We start from the raw sequence: 14,359 nt of genomic DNA, 5'->3' as shown, positions 1-14,359 counted from the left end.
GACATAACATAAGTGCTTACACTTCTATTGAGGAAGCTTTTAAGAATGTCGTAACCTTTCTATTAAAATCTATACCCTTCCAGGTAAGCATTAACATAAGTGATGACACAAGCACTGATGGCATAAGTCATCATATAAGATTAGATAACATCAATAATGACATAAGCATTACTAACATAGAACTTGTTCGCACCAAGTCTGGGGTGCCAAACTAGGAAGCAAGCTAGCTTGACACTCCAAATCTTGATGTGGATAGGTCTTTTGTACATGGTAGCCAACCTATTTACTAAAGCCAGCTTATAATTGTGGGTGATGTGTATAGGAATTTTGAATAAGCAACGAAAAGGTTTTAAAAAAATAACTTGCATAGCCATCACCACGTATTAAGATGATTGACACAAACTAATTATTAATTGCATTGTCTTGGTCATCCTTCACCGATAACCACTTGGGCAATGCCCTCTTTTGATGTCCCTCATGGTTGTTGGTTCACAACCCAACTACAAACCTCAATAATGTGATTTTGTGAGTTCCTTAGAAGATTCACAACCTTAGTGTGCACTTGGGACTAATGCGAGCAAGTCCTTAAGCACTTACATAAGTGACCTAGAGACTTTTGTGGAGAGAGCTTCCAAAATTTTGGAAATCCATAAACTTCTAGATTCCACATATTTGTCACACCCCCTAGTGTGTATACATTGCATCTAAAGTCTAGATTAGTTGGTGTGCATAGTAAACTCCACTAGGAATAACCACATGAAAGGCAAGGCAAAAGTGGCCCCATTGATTCAAGGATGAGAGAGAGAGAGAGAGAGAGAGAGAGAGAGAGAGAGAGAGAGAGAGAGAGAGAGGTCTGTATCCTATGGTAGGGTATCAACTCTAGGTTCAAAGGGGCATACTCCATGAAATAGTTTCAACTTGCCAAGTAGCATCAACTCTAGGTTCTCAAAAGGAGACACTAAAGAAAATTCCACTCCAATCTTACCATGTGGCATCAATTCTAGGTGTTTAAAAGCACCTCCATAACACTCCAATTCAATTTCTCATAATTCTCCCTCTCCTTGCATGTTCAAGTGTTAAAACAAATTTGAGGTTTAATGTAAAATAAAGTGTGAGCTTTCCAAAAACCCTTGGCATGTGAACATGACTTTCCACAACAACCATTGTGCCACCTTTTTTATAAAGGAAATAAAAAGTAAACTTTTTCCTTAATAAAATCTAATCAAAAACCCATTATTTAATGATTACATCTTAAAGAGCAAAACCTAACAATCCTTGCTATATGCATTATCCATAGGGAATTCTCTTTTTATTAGTTTATTAGCACATCATCACAAATAAAAACAAACTAGCATGTGTTAAAAGGGATGTTACCCTAGTGACTAATCATGTCCTATAAAACTAATCAAGTTACCCCCCCATGGACATCACATTTTAAGAGTTAAAGTATCATCAATATTACCAGCTTAAAACCTACAAAGCCACAACCTCATCGAATAATATTTTTTGCCAAAAACTCTCCCACACTAGCCACTTATTTTGAACTCTCAAATGGATCATCAACTGGTTTGTGAAACAACCATAAACAATAATTCTTTAAAGGTTCCCAAATCGCAATGTAACAATGTATTTATACATATGTATGTACACATTTGCTGTTTGACACACATCATCCGAGCTTGTAATTCCAGGCTCCAATTTCTTCAATAAATGACAAAGAGAAGCACAGACCTGAGACTCAGACGATTATTGAAGAAATGTGAAGCTACCATTCAATGGAGGGCAAAAGAAGTGCATAAAGCTGTAGGTGTAGTTGTCAATGGTGGCAGGCGAGGAGCCAGTGCTGGTGGCCGCAGCCACAGAGACGACCGGAGGCATAGACGGTGCAGCACTAGGTGCCCTGGTCCCTCTCCTCTTCCTGTGTTTACTGTTATTACTGCAATCTCTGCTACTACTGTGATGGCTGTGCCCTGCTTTAACAGTGCTCTGGCTTTGGCAGCGCCTACTATTTTGGTGCGCCAATTGAGGTGAATCCACCTCCCATCTGTTCTTCTTCATGTGGTGGTGGTGGTCCTGTGGATCATCGGGTTCCTGCTCTTCTTGCAGCCGGTGAGCCTGCTGGCTGAATCCGCCATTGCAGACGGGAGAGCTCATGTTCCAAGATTCTAAATCCTCCCGGAACGTTTGGAAGAAGAGCTTCTGCAGGTCCTCGACGGACTGGTTCTTGTCCTGGTGGAGCAATTGCAAACCAAGAGTGGCAGGTCAGAGATCGTCAGGCCAGACATGATCACGTCTAATGGAGCACACGCTTCACGCTAATCTTTAAATTCTTAATGTTAATCCTTACAATTGCAAACCAATAATGGTAAGCCAGGGATCATCAGGACAGACAAGATCACGTCTGAGTTAAGCACACGCTTAACGTTAAACTTTACACGCTTATTGTTAATCCTTACAAAACCTTACCTCCTCTTTTACTTGCGCCATCATGGAGGACATTTCCCTAATGAAACTGCTCAGGCCTTGGATGTCCTCGTCCGCTTCTGTGGGGTCGTACATGTGCACATCGTATAGTGCTCTCTTACCTTCGTCCGAGAGGACTGCCATAGATTGAGAATACATAAGCGCCTCTGTCTGTACTAGTCCTCACAAGATCAAAGGTACCAAACCCTAGAAAGAAACCATTACCGAACATTACAGAACAGTCAGGAAGAGAGATCCATACCATGGTACGCCTCTTGAATTTCTTGGAACTTCCTCTTCGCAAGCTCTGCCTTCTCTGGGCTTCCTCCGCTGAATTTATCAGGGTGCCATTGCTGCCATACGAGGCAAAAAGAAAAGTTAGGGCGTAAATTTCTGCCGACAACGGTTAAAGGAAGGGGGGGAAATTTCTGCCTGATTGCGTGATCACGGCGAATTCGAAGAAGAAACTCACCATAGCGAGTCGTCGGTAGGCGCTGCGGATGTCAGCGGCAGAAGCATGGAGGGGCAAGCCGAGGGTGGAGTAGAAAGACGACGGGCCGTCGGGGCCCATCGCCATGGGGGGGCGGAGGCTGGAGGGGAGGGGGGTTGCGACGAGAGGGGGGCTGGGGGGTTGGCTGCAATTGACTTGTGTGTGTGTGTATGACAGACAGACAGACACACAGAGAGATCGCTTGATTGGCTGCAATGGAGGGGGCTCGAGAGACAAAAGTCAGGCAGCGATGGAGGAATCAGAGAGAGAAGAAAAATCAAGAGAGGCGATATATCGAGATGCCCCTAAACAACAAAACAGCATTAACAAGCAGGTAAATTACCAGGCCTTTATATACATGTATGTGTGCATATATATATGTATATAAGATAATATATCCGCGCACGCGACCCGCCAAAAAGCGAAAATATCTCGCCCCGCCCCCCCCCCCCACTAATCGATCGAACGGCCTCGATTCGTCCCTCGTCACAGCTCGCCCCTGGAGCCTTGTCGTCCAGCCCATCATACGGTCCTTCCCCTCAGCCTTGCCAATGTTACCATCGCACCCTAGAGGCTTCTAGAACTCGCCTGGCGTACAGTGTAGAAGCGACGAGTGCCCTTTTGGGCCCTCGGTTTTCTTCGGGTGTCGTTGCTTGTTTCCTTTTCCTTTCCAGACGGTTTTCCCCCTTCGTTTTGCCTTTTTGCCTTTTGTCCGGTCTCCAAGGCATTAGAAGTTAGAACACGTGGTTCCCACAACAATCCAGCATCCCCCCTCTTAAGAGCCTTGCCACGCGCAACTTACAAGCGGATTTCACTTGTACAAAGTATCGCTCGATACATATAACTACTTGACCGGCTACGCCCACTAACCATGCTTCATGCGGTTGGCATCATTGCCTAGCTCATGCCTTGCTCCCTTCGCATTTTTGTGAGATAAAAGAAGCGCAATACCAATGTCATGCTCCACAATAAATAAATGTGCATACGATAGGTACGAGTGTGACTTTGCAAATGTGATGGATAACACAAAACATTGTGTGCTTGTGTGGTGGGTATAGAAAGACTTGATCAATCATATGCCCTATATTGAACATAAAAAGTCACTCTGTAAGAAATCTCACAAGGATCCATGTCACCACATGAATAGTCTCAATGCAAGGATCCAACCAAGAACTCGGTTCGGCTTCTATTTCATGATCAAGTGGCCCATAATCTACATTGCTAAGTCTCAAAGACTCAATGTAGCTAACTAAATTGGGTATGTATATTCCTTAAGGGCCATTATTTTTATATATGATCTTTTGCATCAATTTCTCTTACCATACCATCTATATGTCAATGGCACCATTTTACTCCATGTGGTGTTTGATGCACCATGTGTGTGCATGCGTGCATGTGTGTGTGCGTGTGTGTGTGAGAGAGATTAAAAGTAGTAGCGACATGTTGGGTGCTATGTGACAACAATGTATGCAAAATGAAAACATCAAAATGGCAAGCAAAGATAGAGAATTGAAAGTAGTAGGGGGAGTGTTTCATACCATGCGATATTAGTTTAACTATTCACCATCCTAAAAAGGAGTTGAGTTTGTAGCTAAGAAATATATGTATACTCTCTCTCTCTCTCTCTCTCTCTCTCTCTCTCTCTCTCTCTCTCTCTCTCTCTCTCTCTCTCTCTCTCTCTCTCTCTCTCTCTCTCTCTCTCTCTCTCTCTCTCTGTGTGTGAAACACTTGTCTATTCTAAGCTACTCCAAATGGATCCATGAAATCAAGAGTGAACTACATTATGAATCCATACATGGATGTGGACATGTGCCATCATGCATTTGTGAGTTATGATATGGAACACATACTTATATTGAGAATGAAGAAGTCCTAAGGCGATTTAAACCCATGTGCATCCTAAGGATATGCCCACCAAGGAGACTACTTGCAAAGTTGTTAATGAAGTGTCAACCATTCATTTCTTGCACTTGGCCTCTTCATTATCTTACACTTGATCTTTTCATAATATCATATTGAGAAGCACTTAAGACAAAGCTTCCTATTTAGTTGTTGGTGATGATGATAGACTATGAAATGGATGCCTAATCAAATGCACTAGAAGTGGGCTTGCAATTGCTATTCATAGAATGCATCTGTGTTTTGGCTATGCCCAAGCTCTTTTGCTATGGAGAGGTAGAAAGGCTTGGCTTGCAAGAGAGAGGGGGGATACTCCTCTCGTCATTGGGCCATATGCCACCTCAACATTTTGTATAAAATTTAAAAAGAAGATTAGATTAAATGATGGTATTCCCAACCAAAGTTACCTCACAATTGTACACATGAACATTGCATTTGTGATTATCGTGAAGGAGATCAATAGTTGCATGAAGTAGATGTGGTAGCTTCCATGGCAGCTGGGTAGCAGTCCCATTTGCAACAACGTAGATACTAACGATGAGGGCAAGGATTGGGTAGGCCGATGGAAAATGTGCTTCTCTTTCCTAATGAGCAACATAAGCACATGTGTAGCTAGTGTTTTTCTTCTTCTTCTTCTTCTTCTTTTTCCGGGGGGGGGGGGGGGGTTTAGGATGCTTTACGGGCTATTGAGATAAAGTGGGAGATGGTGGATGGGGAATTGGAGGTGTTTATGATACAATGCTTCGACTATGTAGGGAAGGGAAAGGGGCGTCATCTAATTCTTGAAGTGTTGCAAGGAAGAGGAAGAGACTAGCATGGCAGTGCCAATTGTGAAAGACATAATGCATCCCCTGAATGTGTGACCTTCATTGTACACATTCACCCTCAAGCCACCCACCCTCTTGGTAGACTCCATGCCATGAAAGATACCCAAGGTGCTATCCATGTAGTAGGACAAGGTAGGACCCAGTGGCTCAAGTAGTCATCCTTGGGCAAATATGTAGTGGTTGAATAGCCCAAGAAAAAAAGCAAGAGCTATCAAAATTTAATTTTAGGAGACTCAAGAGAAAGTTGATGTTACAGAGAGATGTTGTGAAAGACAAGTAGTGGCAATCCTTAATGTTTGGGGAGAGAGAGAGAGGGGGGGGTGCAGAACTGAATGCACAATCTACTAAATAGGCAAGCATGTGGAAGAGAGAGAGAAAGAGAGAGGAGCCAAGTTTGGCAAGTATTTGGAAGAGAGAGAAAGAGAGGAAATGAGTCGGGTTTTGGAACATTATACAGTTGTCACATAGGATGAGTACTAGGCCTATGAAATTAGTCAATTATAATATAGTATAGTTGAATGCCTTTCCAGCACATGCATTTTGATTACTCTCTTTGCAAGACTACCTCAAATTAGAGTCATCCCACACAAGACAACTTCAACTAGCAAGACCTAAATTCTCAAGAGATGCCACACACCATTTTACCGTCTCAACTTCACTGAAGCAACTAATCACTCTACAAGAAAAGCTTACCTGTGAACTTGTGGTGTATATAGTTTACATTGATCTTCATGGTAGTGAATCACCACTTGATGAGTGAAGGGACCTACAAACATCCATCAAGTAACTATATTAGTTGACTGCAATCAAAGTCTTTGTTTAACATACAAAATGTTCCAACAAGACCACATGTGGCCCCTCTCTTAAGAAGTACCATCAAATAGTCCATGTGTGGCTATTGGAGATTGCTCTTCTACATGGATCTTCATTCTCTCTCCTCTTCACGCTTGGTTTTCGTATAGGCACACATAGTTATCAAGTATGCCTAGACAACAAGATTTGCAAGTCCATGAACTAACACATGTAACTCCATGCATCACTTCTCTGAGTAGCCCTAATGCAAGGAAACATATTTATAAATTTGTTGCATCCATGTCATCAAGTCCATTTCTTCATAATGCCACTAGCCATTCATTTCTTCTACTCCATTTCAATTCACAAACTAAATTTGCTAACTTTGTCTCAAAAATTCAATTGTGTTGTTAACTACCCCCATATCTCTTTTCTACTAATCTATACTTCTATACTATATTATAGTTGCAACAAATACTAAACATGGCCTCGATCCTACATGGCAAGCATAGAATATTCCCAAACCTCCAAATCCTCAAAAATTTCTCATAAATAAAAAGAGAGAATTTTGAAAATCCTCCTCTCTATCTTTGCATTAATGCACCATGTGCATGTGTGTGTGTGTGTGTGTGTGTGTGTGTGTGTGTGTGTGTGTGTGTGTGTGTGTGTGTGTGTGCGCGTGCGTGCGTGCGTGCGTGCGTGCGTGCATGTGCGTGTGCGTGTGCGTGTGTGCACGTGCGTGCGTGTGTGCGTGCGTGCGTGCGTGCGCGTGCATGTGCGTGTGCATGTGCATGTGCAGATGCGTGTGCGTGTGCGTGCACGCACGCGTGCACGCGTGTGTGTGTTAGCCCACCTAATTTCATGAGAAAACACAATTTTCTCTACATTCCATGTGGCCAATCGGTGAACTTCTTTCACCTCTCCTTCTAGCCCTCTATCAAAAAATTTCACCTCTCTAATCTTCTTCCACCTCTCCTTCCAATCCTCTATCAACAAATTTTGCCTCCTCATGAAACTCCTTGAAAGGTGGAGTAGGAGGTGGAAGCATGAGTGGAAGCAAGAAGAGTGCAAGAGGTATGGAGGTTGAAGCAAGAACAGAGAGACCAGTATGTGGAAACTCCAACATTCATAATGTGTGACCTACCTTCCCTTTTTCTATTTATCACTAAAAGAATAAAGAATAATATGACTATGATGGGTGCCCAGCACCTAGAGTGTACATGTGTGTGGGTTTGTATACAAGTAAAATGTAGGTGGCTAGGCATAGGTGGCCTTTAACCCCCAACAACCTCCCACTTAAAGACAAATGTGCATTGGTGAGAGGAGTGTTTTTTTTTAAAGAGAAAAGTATAACATGTACATGGAGTACAACAAGATGAGGAAAGATGTCATCTCATCCTACACCCAGCAACTTCCTAAGAAAGGCATATCGTTCCATTGGAAGGCTTTTAGTATGAAGATCTACAGGATTCGTATCCATAGGTATCTTGACAAGCTCAATGGACTTGTCCTCTATCACTTCTCTAATGAAGTGATAGTGCATCTCAATATGATTTGTCTTCATATGGAAGATTAGATTATGGGTGAACTGAATGGCACTCATTGAATCCAAACATAGTGTAGAAATCATAGGCATCCCAAGATTTATAACCAGACGACCTAACCATAGGGCCTCATTGTAAGCCTCAATGGCTGCAATGTACTCAACCTTGGTAGTAGGTAAGACTACATTTTTGTACCTTGGACATCCAAGAGATAGCACCCCTCCAACATTGATAAAGACATATCTAGAGGTGGACTTCCTACTATCTACATATCTTGCATAATCTAAGTTAGTGTAATCCACAACTCCTGTATCTTGGCTACCATAGCAAATGCACATACCTGCAGTGCCTTTAAGATGTCTCATGATACCCTTCACGATGTGCCAATGTCACATGCCAAGTGTAGCCATATAACGTGCCACAACTCCCATTACAAATACTATGTCAGGAAATGAGTGACTATCATGGCATACATCAAATTGCCCATTAAAGATGCATACGGAACCTTGGCCATTTCGGCCCTCTCATCATCTAACTGTGGGCAATCGGCGTGATTAACCTTCACAATGAGAAGGTAAAGGACATCCAACATGCTTGGCTTACCATTTCGCATGTAGAATCACTCAAGAACTCTGTGGATGCACTCCTTTTGGGACAAGTAGAAAAGTTCATTATAGCAATTGCACATAATGTGCATACCAAGTATGTGTGAGGCATGTCCCATGTCCTTCATCTCAAATATCTTCTTGAGTAAAGTCTTTAAAGCATCCAGCTTAGCACGAGCATTCCTAGCTATAAGCATATCATCAACATAAAGCATCAAGATAATAAGGTTACTATCATGGGTCTTCTTTGTGTATAAACATGGATCCATATCACTACAATATATCCTTGCAAATGCACAAAAGCATCAAACTTATGGTACCACTCCTAGGTGCCTGCTTAAGCCCATAAAGACTCTTCTTCAACTTGCATACTAGATGTTCCCTGCCATTCTCTACAAATCTCTTAGACTGTTGCATATAAATATCCTCATGCAAGTCCCCATGTAGAAAAGTCATCTTAACAATCATCTAATAAAGATTCAAATCAAATTGAGCAATTGAGGCCAAGACCCACAATGTAGGGTAGTCATCTTGACCATAGAAGAGAATATTTTATCAAATTCAACTCCATTTTCTTGCTTAAAGACCGTATCAACCAATCTGGCCTTATATGCTAGCTTAGGGAGAGTAAGGCTACTCTTCAATGTGTGCAGCCACTTGCATGGCAATACATGCTTTCCATTAGGCAAGGAAACTAAGTTTGATGTATGGTTTTTCTGTAATGAATAAAACTTAGACTACATAGCTCTCTTCAAAGAATGAGAATCACCTCTTCACATAGCCCCCTCATAGGTAAGTGGCTTGGTAGTGAAATAAAACTTTTCATCAAAGCCATGGCATGGCATACATCATGAAACACAAATGGAGCACCAATATCCTAACCTCACATATGCCAATGATATGTAGTGCAGTGTCATCTCCCAGTCTTAAACCCATATAACAGTAGAGTAGCTATGAAAGCACTAGCAATTTGAGGTAACATGGAATGAAGCACTTGAATCAAGAAGCCAATGCTAAGTAAGTGGATGGTACATCAGTCAATTGACTAGCATCAAGAGATGAAGCTGCAATAATATAGTTATCAAAACTGAACTCCAATGTATTTACCTCCTTTATTTTTACACTAGAAGTAGACACAAGCTTAGTGGAATTTGTATTTTCCTATACTTTCCCCTTGCCTTTCTCACTATGCCTATCATTGCACATTTTATGGCACTATGGCCTAGTGTGACCTTGCTACTCACAATAATGACATGACAAAGAGGACTTATGACCACAGGAATTAGTGCAAGATTACCCATCAGATTGAGACTTGTCCCTATTGGTCTGTGAGTCTCTATGATGGTTATTATTACCATTTTCACCATTTTGGCCTTTAATAGTAAGTGTATGAGAAGTGTGGGTTGCATCAATATTCTTCATGTTTACTTCTTTAATAAATAAGGCACTCTTGTTTGAGATATAGTTTGTGTGGTGCATTGCCATACATTTGTTATGATGTAGATGTTGGAGCATCATCAACATGTTTTCTTATTGATATTCTTACTCTTTGTCATTAGAGTAGTGATCTATTGATTCAATCATGGTTCTATGTTTTCATTCTCTAATATGTACTATGGATGTCATTGTATTTGATGGGTTCCTAACCGTAGCTGGTGCGCAGATCGGATGCTATACGCTCGCGTAGTGAATGCCGGAAGGTCCCCAAGAACAAAAGAACTCTACTTTTTGCACAAAACTCAAGGTAAAAAGCATGCACGACATGAACAAGAGACCAATTGGGTGCAATCTCCCCCCATGCCTTGTGTGAGCGCTCCACAAAGCATGTATTTTATGTATTAATCATCTTCAAGCTCAAATAATAGCCCAAATTACAAAATAGCAAGCTTTTAGCTTTTGAGTTTGCTTTAGCACAAAATAGAAATAAAGCTAATGGGCGGTGCCCCAAGAGTCAGGCATACCCAATACAATGTCCAAGTACAAATAACATAATCGTGCACCCATGCGCATACAAAATAATAAATAAATATCCAACGCCTCAATAAATAGGCGTGACAAAATATAGGCACCATGCCTAAGGTATGAGCCCATCAAAATATAAGTGATAAATCGAATACTCGCTATCCTCCAATGCTTTCCTCCGCCACTGCTGCTATCTCTACACATCAACTGAAGCATTCACAATCGTTAGTAAAATAATACAATTAAACCAACAAAAGTGAATACCTAGCAGTCTTCAGCTACATAAATAAATCAACTGGTTAGAAATCAATCCTAACATTAATTTATTACGAGTGCGCACTCTAAACTCATAAACGTTTATTAATTTAATATGCATTTTGTGGAATCACCCATGTATACACTAAATTAATGAAACACCCGAAAAGGATAGGCGTCCCCATCAACTTCTCGCACAAAGTATCCACTTTGTGTATGAGCCCTGGTCATCAAAGTTTACAAAATCCACCATAAAACCTCAACGAATCCACCGTGGCACAGAATCCACCGTGAAATATGCCTCCTGGCATCATACCCCCGGGGTGGGATAGCAATTGACCTCAATTGCTATTAGCTCAATGTGGAGCTAGCAGAGTGGGGAAAGCATCTAAGTCTCTAGCGTGCATCCATTGGGCTTCTTCTACATGATGGTTCTTAAATTTGACTAAATATCTAGAATATCTTCGGCCAGTTCTAGTGGTCATAAAGTCAGTATCTATGATAGCTTCAGGTTCAAGTATTTCAGTCTCTTCCTCTAACAAAGGTGGGTTTTCATAAACAGGGTGTACATGTAATTGGCCTCTAAAGGGTCGTAATAAACTAATGTGAAATGTGTTATGAATTTTCCAGTGAGATGGTAATTTTAACTTGAATGCATTGTCATTAATTTTGTGAATAATCTTAAATGGTCCATAGAATCTAGGGGCTAATTTGACAACTGGGTGTCTATCTACACTTTGTAATCTATGTTTTTCTATTATCAACCAAACATAGTCATCAACTTTGAAATTCATTGCTTGTCTTTTCTTATTGGCTTGTTTGGTATATGATTGTTGGGCTTTGGCAATCATGTCTTTAACCTCATAAAAAATAGTAGCGTGCATAGTAGCAATATCATCAGCACTCTGAATTCTATTTGATAAAGATGCAACAGGTGTAGACAATCTATAACCATAAATCACTTCAAACGGTGCTTTCTTTGTAGATGTGTGTGGTGTATTGTTATATGCAAACTGTAATAAATGCAAATGTGTATCCCATGTCTGTGGTTTAGAAATAGTGTAAGCACGTAAAAGATCTAGAATAGTACTGTTAGTGGCTTCTGTTTGTCCATTAGTTTCAAGATGAAATGCAGATGAGAAATTCATTTTTGTTCCTAGGTTAGCAAACAAAGTAATTCAAAAGTTGTTACAAAATCTAGAATCACGATCAGAGATAATAACTTTTGGTAATCCATGGTTAGTGAAAACAATTTTCAAAAACAATTGTGCTGCCTGAGATGCTGTTAAAGTTTTCTTACATGGAATGAAATATGCTTGTTTACTAAACCTGTCTACTACAGTCCAAATCATGTCATGGTTAGCTTTAGTATTAGGTAAACCAGTAATAAAATCCATAGAAATTTGTTCCCATGGTCTTGATGGAATAGATAAAGGCATAAGTAATCCATACTGTTTACCATGATGTCTCTTAACTCTTTGACAAATCAAACATTCAGAAACAAAGTTAGATACGTCAGTGTCCATATATGGCCAATAAAAATCTTCAGTTAATGTACATAAAGTAGATATGATACCTCTATGACCTTGATATGGAGGACAATGAATCTCATTCAAAACAAAAGATCTGCAGGGATCTGTAACACATAATCTCTTTTCATAAAACATGAATCCATCATTATAAGACAGTGAATCAATAGGAATCCAGTTATTTCTAACTAATTTATTCCAATCAGCATGAAAATTAATGTCTAAATGATAAGTATCTTTCATAGGAATTAAAGAATCAAATGATATAACAGAAATATTATGAATGGTGGGTCTTCTACTTAATGCATCAGCCACTACATTTTCTTTACCGGGTTGATATTGGATAATCGGATGAAAACTCTGAATAAAGGCTGCCCATTTGATATGTCGGTCAGATATTTGAGGTTGGCTAAGTAAATGTCTAATACTTTGTTGATCTGTCTTAATCATAAATTCAGAACCCATTAAGTAGTGTCTCCATTGTCTTAAAGTTTGTACTACAGCTAATAATTCTTTATCATATGTGGAATATTTAAGTTCGGAGGGTTTCAATTTACAACTAGAATAGGCTATAGGATGATTGTCCTGCATAAGTACGGCTCTTATTCCAGATCCGCTAGCATCAGTCACACTACTAAAAAGAATGGTCTATTAAAATCAGGCAGTTGTAATACAGGAGCATGGGTTAATGCATGTTTCAATAAGTCAAAGGATTTCTGTTGATTATCGAACCAATGATAAACAATACCTTTCTTTAAAAGTTTAGTCAAAGGCAAAGCAAGTAATGAAAAATTACGCACAAATTTCCTGTAGAAACTAGCAAGACCTAGGAAAGATCATAACTCGTGCACATTTTTAGGTATAGGCAAGTTCAATATTGCTTCTATTTTCTTAGGGTCAACCTTAATACCATCTGATGATACAATATGACCTAAATATTCAATTTCTATTTTAAAGAACTCACCCTTTTCCGAATTAGCATACAGTTGATTATCTTTTAATAATTTGAAAATCAATGACAAATGTTCATAATGTTCTTTCTCATTTTGACTAAACACCAAAATATCATCAAAGAAGACAATAACACAATGCTGATATCTCAAAAATATAGGACTCATCATTCTACTAAATGTAGCAAGTGCATTAGTCAATCCGAAAGGCATCACTAAAAATTCATAATGACCAAATTGTGTTCTAAATGCAGTCTTGAATATGTCAGACTTATCTAATCTCACCTGATGATAACCAGATTTAAGGTCTATTTTACTAAATATGGCAGAACCTTGCAGTTTATCCATAAGGTCATCGACTCTAGGAATTGGATATCTATTCTTTACTGTGATCTTATTTAAAGCACGATAGTCAATGCACATACGATAGGTATTATATTTCTTTACTAACAAAACAGGTGCACCAAATGGAGAACTACTAGGTCGAATCAATCCTCTATTTCGTAATTCCTCAACTTGATTTTGAATTTCTTTTTGCTCTATCTGGTTATGCCTATATGGTGCTTTACAAGGTGGTTGTGTACCAGGAATCAAATCTATTTTATGGTCTTCTGGACGTGAAGGAGGTAAACCAGGTGGTAGATCTTCTGCAAAACAGTCTTTAAAGTGTGCAAGAAATTCTTTATGCCTAGGGTGCATATGATTTTCTTTAACTTGCAGTTCATTCACCCAAATGAGATAAGATGTACTACTTTTGTGTAATGCACGTTTAGCTTAAGTATGAGAAAGCAGTGGAAAAGCATTAGATGCATGCATACCATACAATGTAATATGTTTTCCTTGAAATTGAATATTAATGAATGTGTGGAATAATCTATATCAGGGTTATGCTGGTGACGCCAAGGCATACCTAAAATAATATCATTGGATTGTAATGGTACAACTAGAAAATTCCTTCTTTCAGTGTATTCACCAATTTGAATTTCTAAGTCATGCACTTCCTATGTTCCATTATACCTAGTGCCTAAGAATGCTGCTTTAAT

General features: G+C 39.8%; 1 protein-coding gene across 1 annotated transcript; it reads right to left on the bottom strand.

Annotated features, from left to right (window-relative positions):
• Positions 1 to 1,540: 1,540 nt before the first annotated feature.
• Positions 1,541 to 3,298, bottom strand: LOC148037388 (uncharacterized). The gene is made up of 4 exons (XM_087677294.1): positions 2,936 to 3,298; positions 2,726 to 2,816; positions 2,467 to 2,600; positions 1,541 to 2,229 (listed from the first exon to the last, which is right to left on the bottom strand). Exons 1-4 carry the CDS (start codon positions 3,038 to 3,040, stop codon positions 1,747 to 1,749), a joined length of 813 nt encoding a protein of 270 aa, XP_087533420.1. The 5' UTR covers positions 3,041 to 3,298; the 3' UTR covers positions 1,541 to 1,746.
• Between the last annotated feature and the right edge of the window lie 11,061 nt (positions 3,299 to 14,359).

Source organism: Lygodium microphyllum, chromosome 4, assembly GCF_053477565.2.
Source record: "Lygodium microphyllum isolate KBCC chromosome 4, Lygodium_microphyllum_v1.1.10, whole genome shotgun sequence".
NCBI lineage: Eukaryota > Viridiplantae > Streptophyta > Polypodiopsida > Schizaeales > Lygodiaceae > Lygodium > Lygodium microphyllum.
This window is presented reverse-complemented; position numbering and strand designations above follow the sequence as displayed.

Excerpts from the sequence above, each read along its gene's own strand:
- LOC148037388 (XM_087677294.1), bottom strand. The coding sequence starts at position 3,040 with ATGGCGATGGGCCCCGACGGCCCGTCGTCTTTCTACTCCACCCTCGGC. Across the intron at positions 2,817-2,935 it reads CCTACCGACGACTCGCTATG|CAATGGCACCCTGATAAATT; the intron begins GTGAGTTTCTTC and ends CTCGTATGGCAG. Across the intron at positions 2,601-2,725 it reads AATTCAAGAGGCGTACCATG|TCCTCTCGGACGAAGGTAAG; the intron begins GTATGGATCTCT and ends AATCTATGGCAG.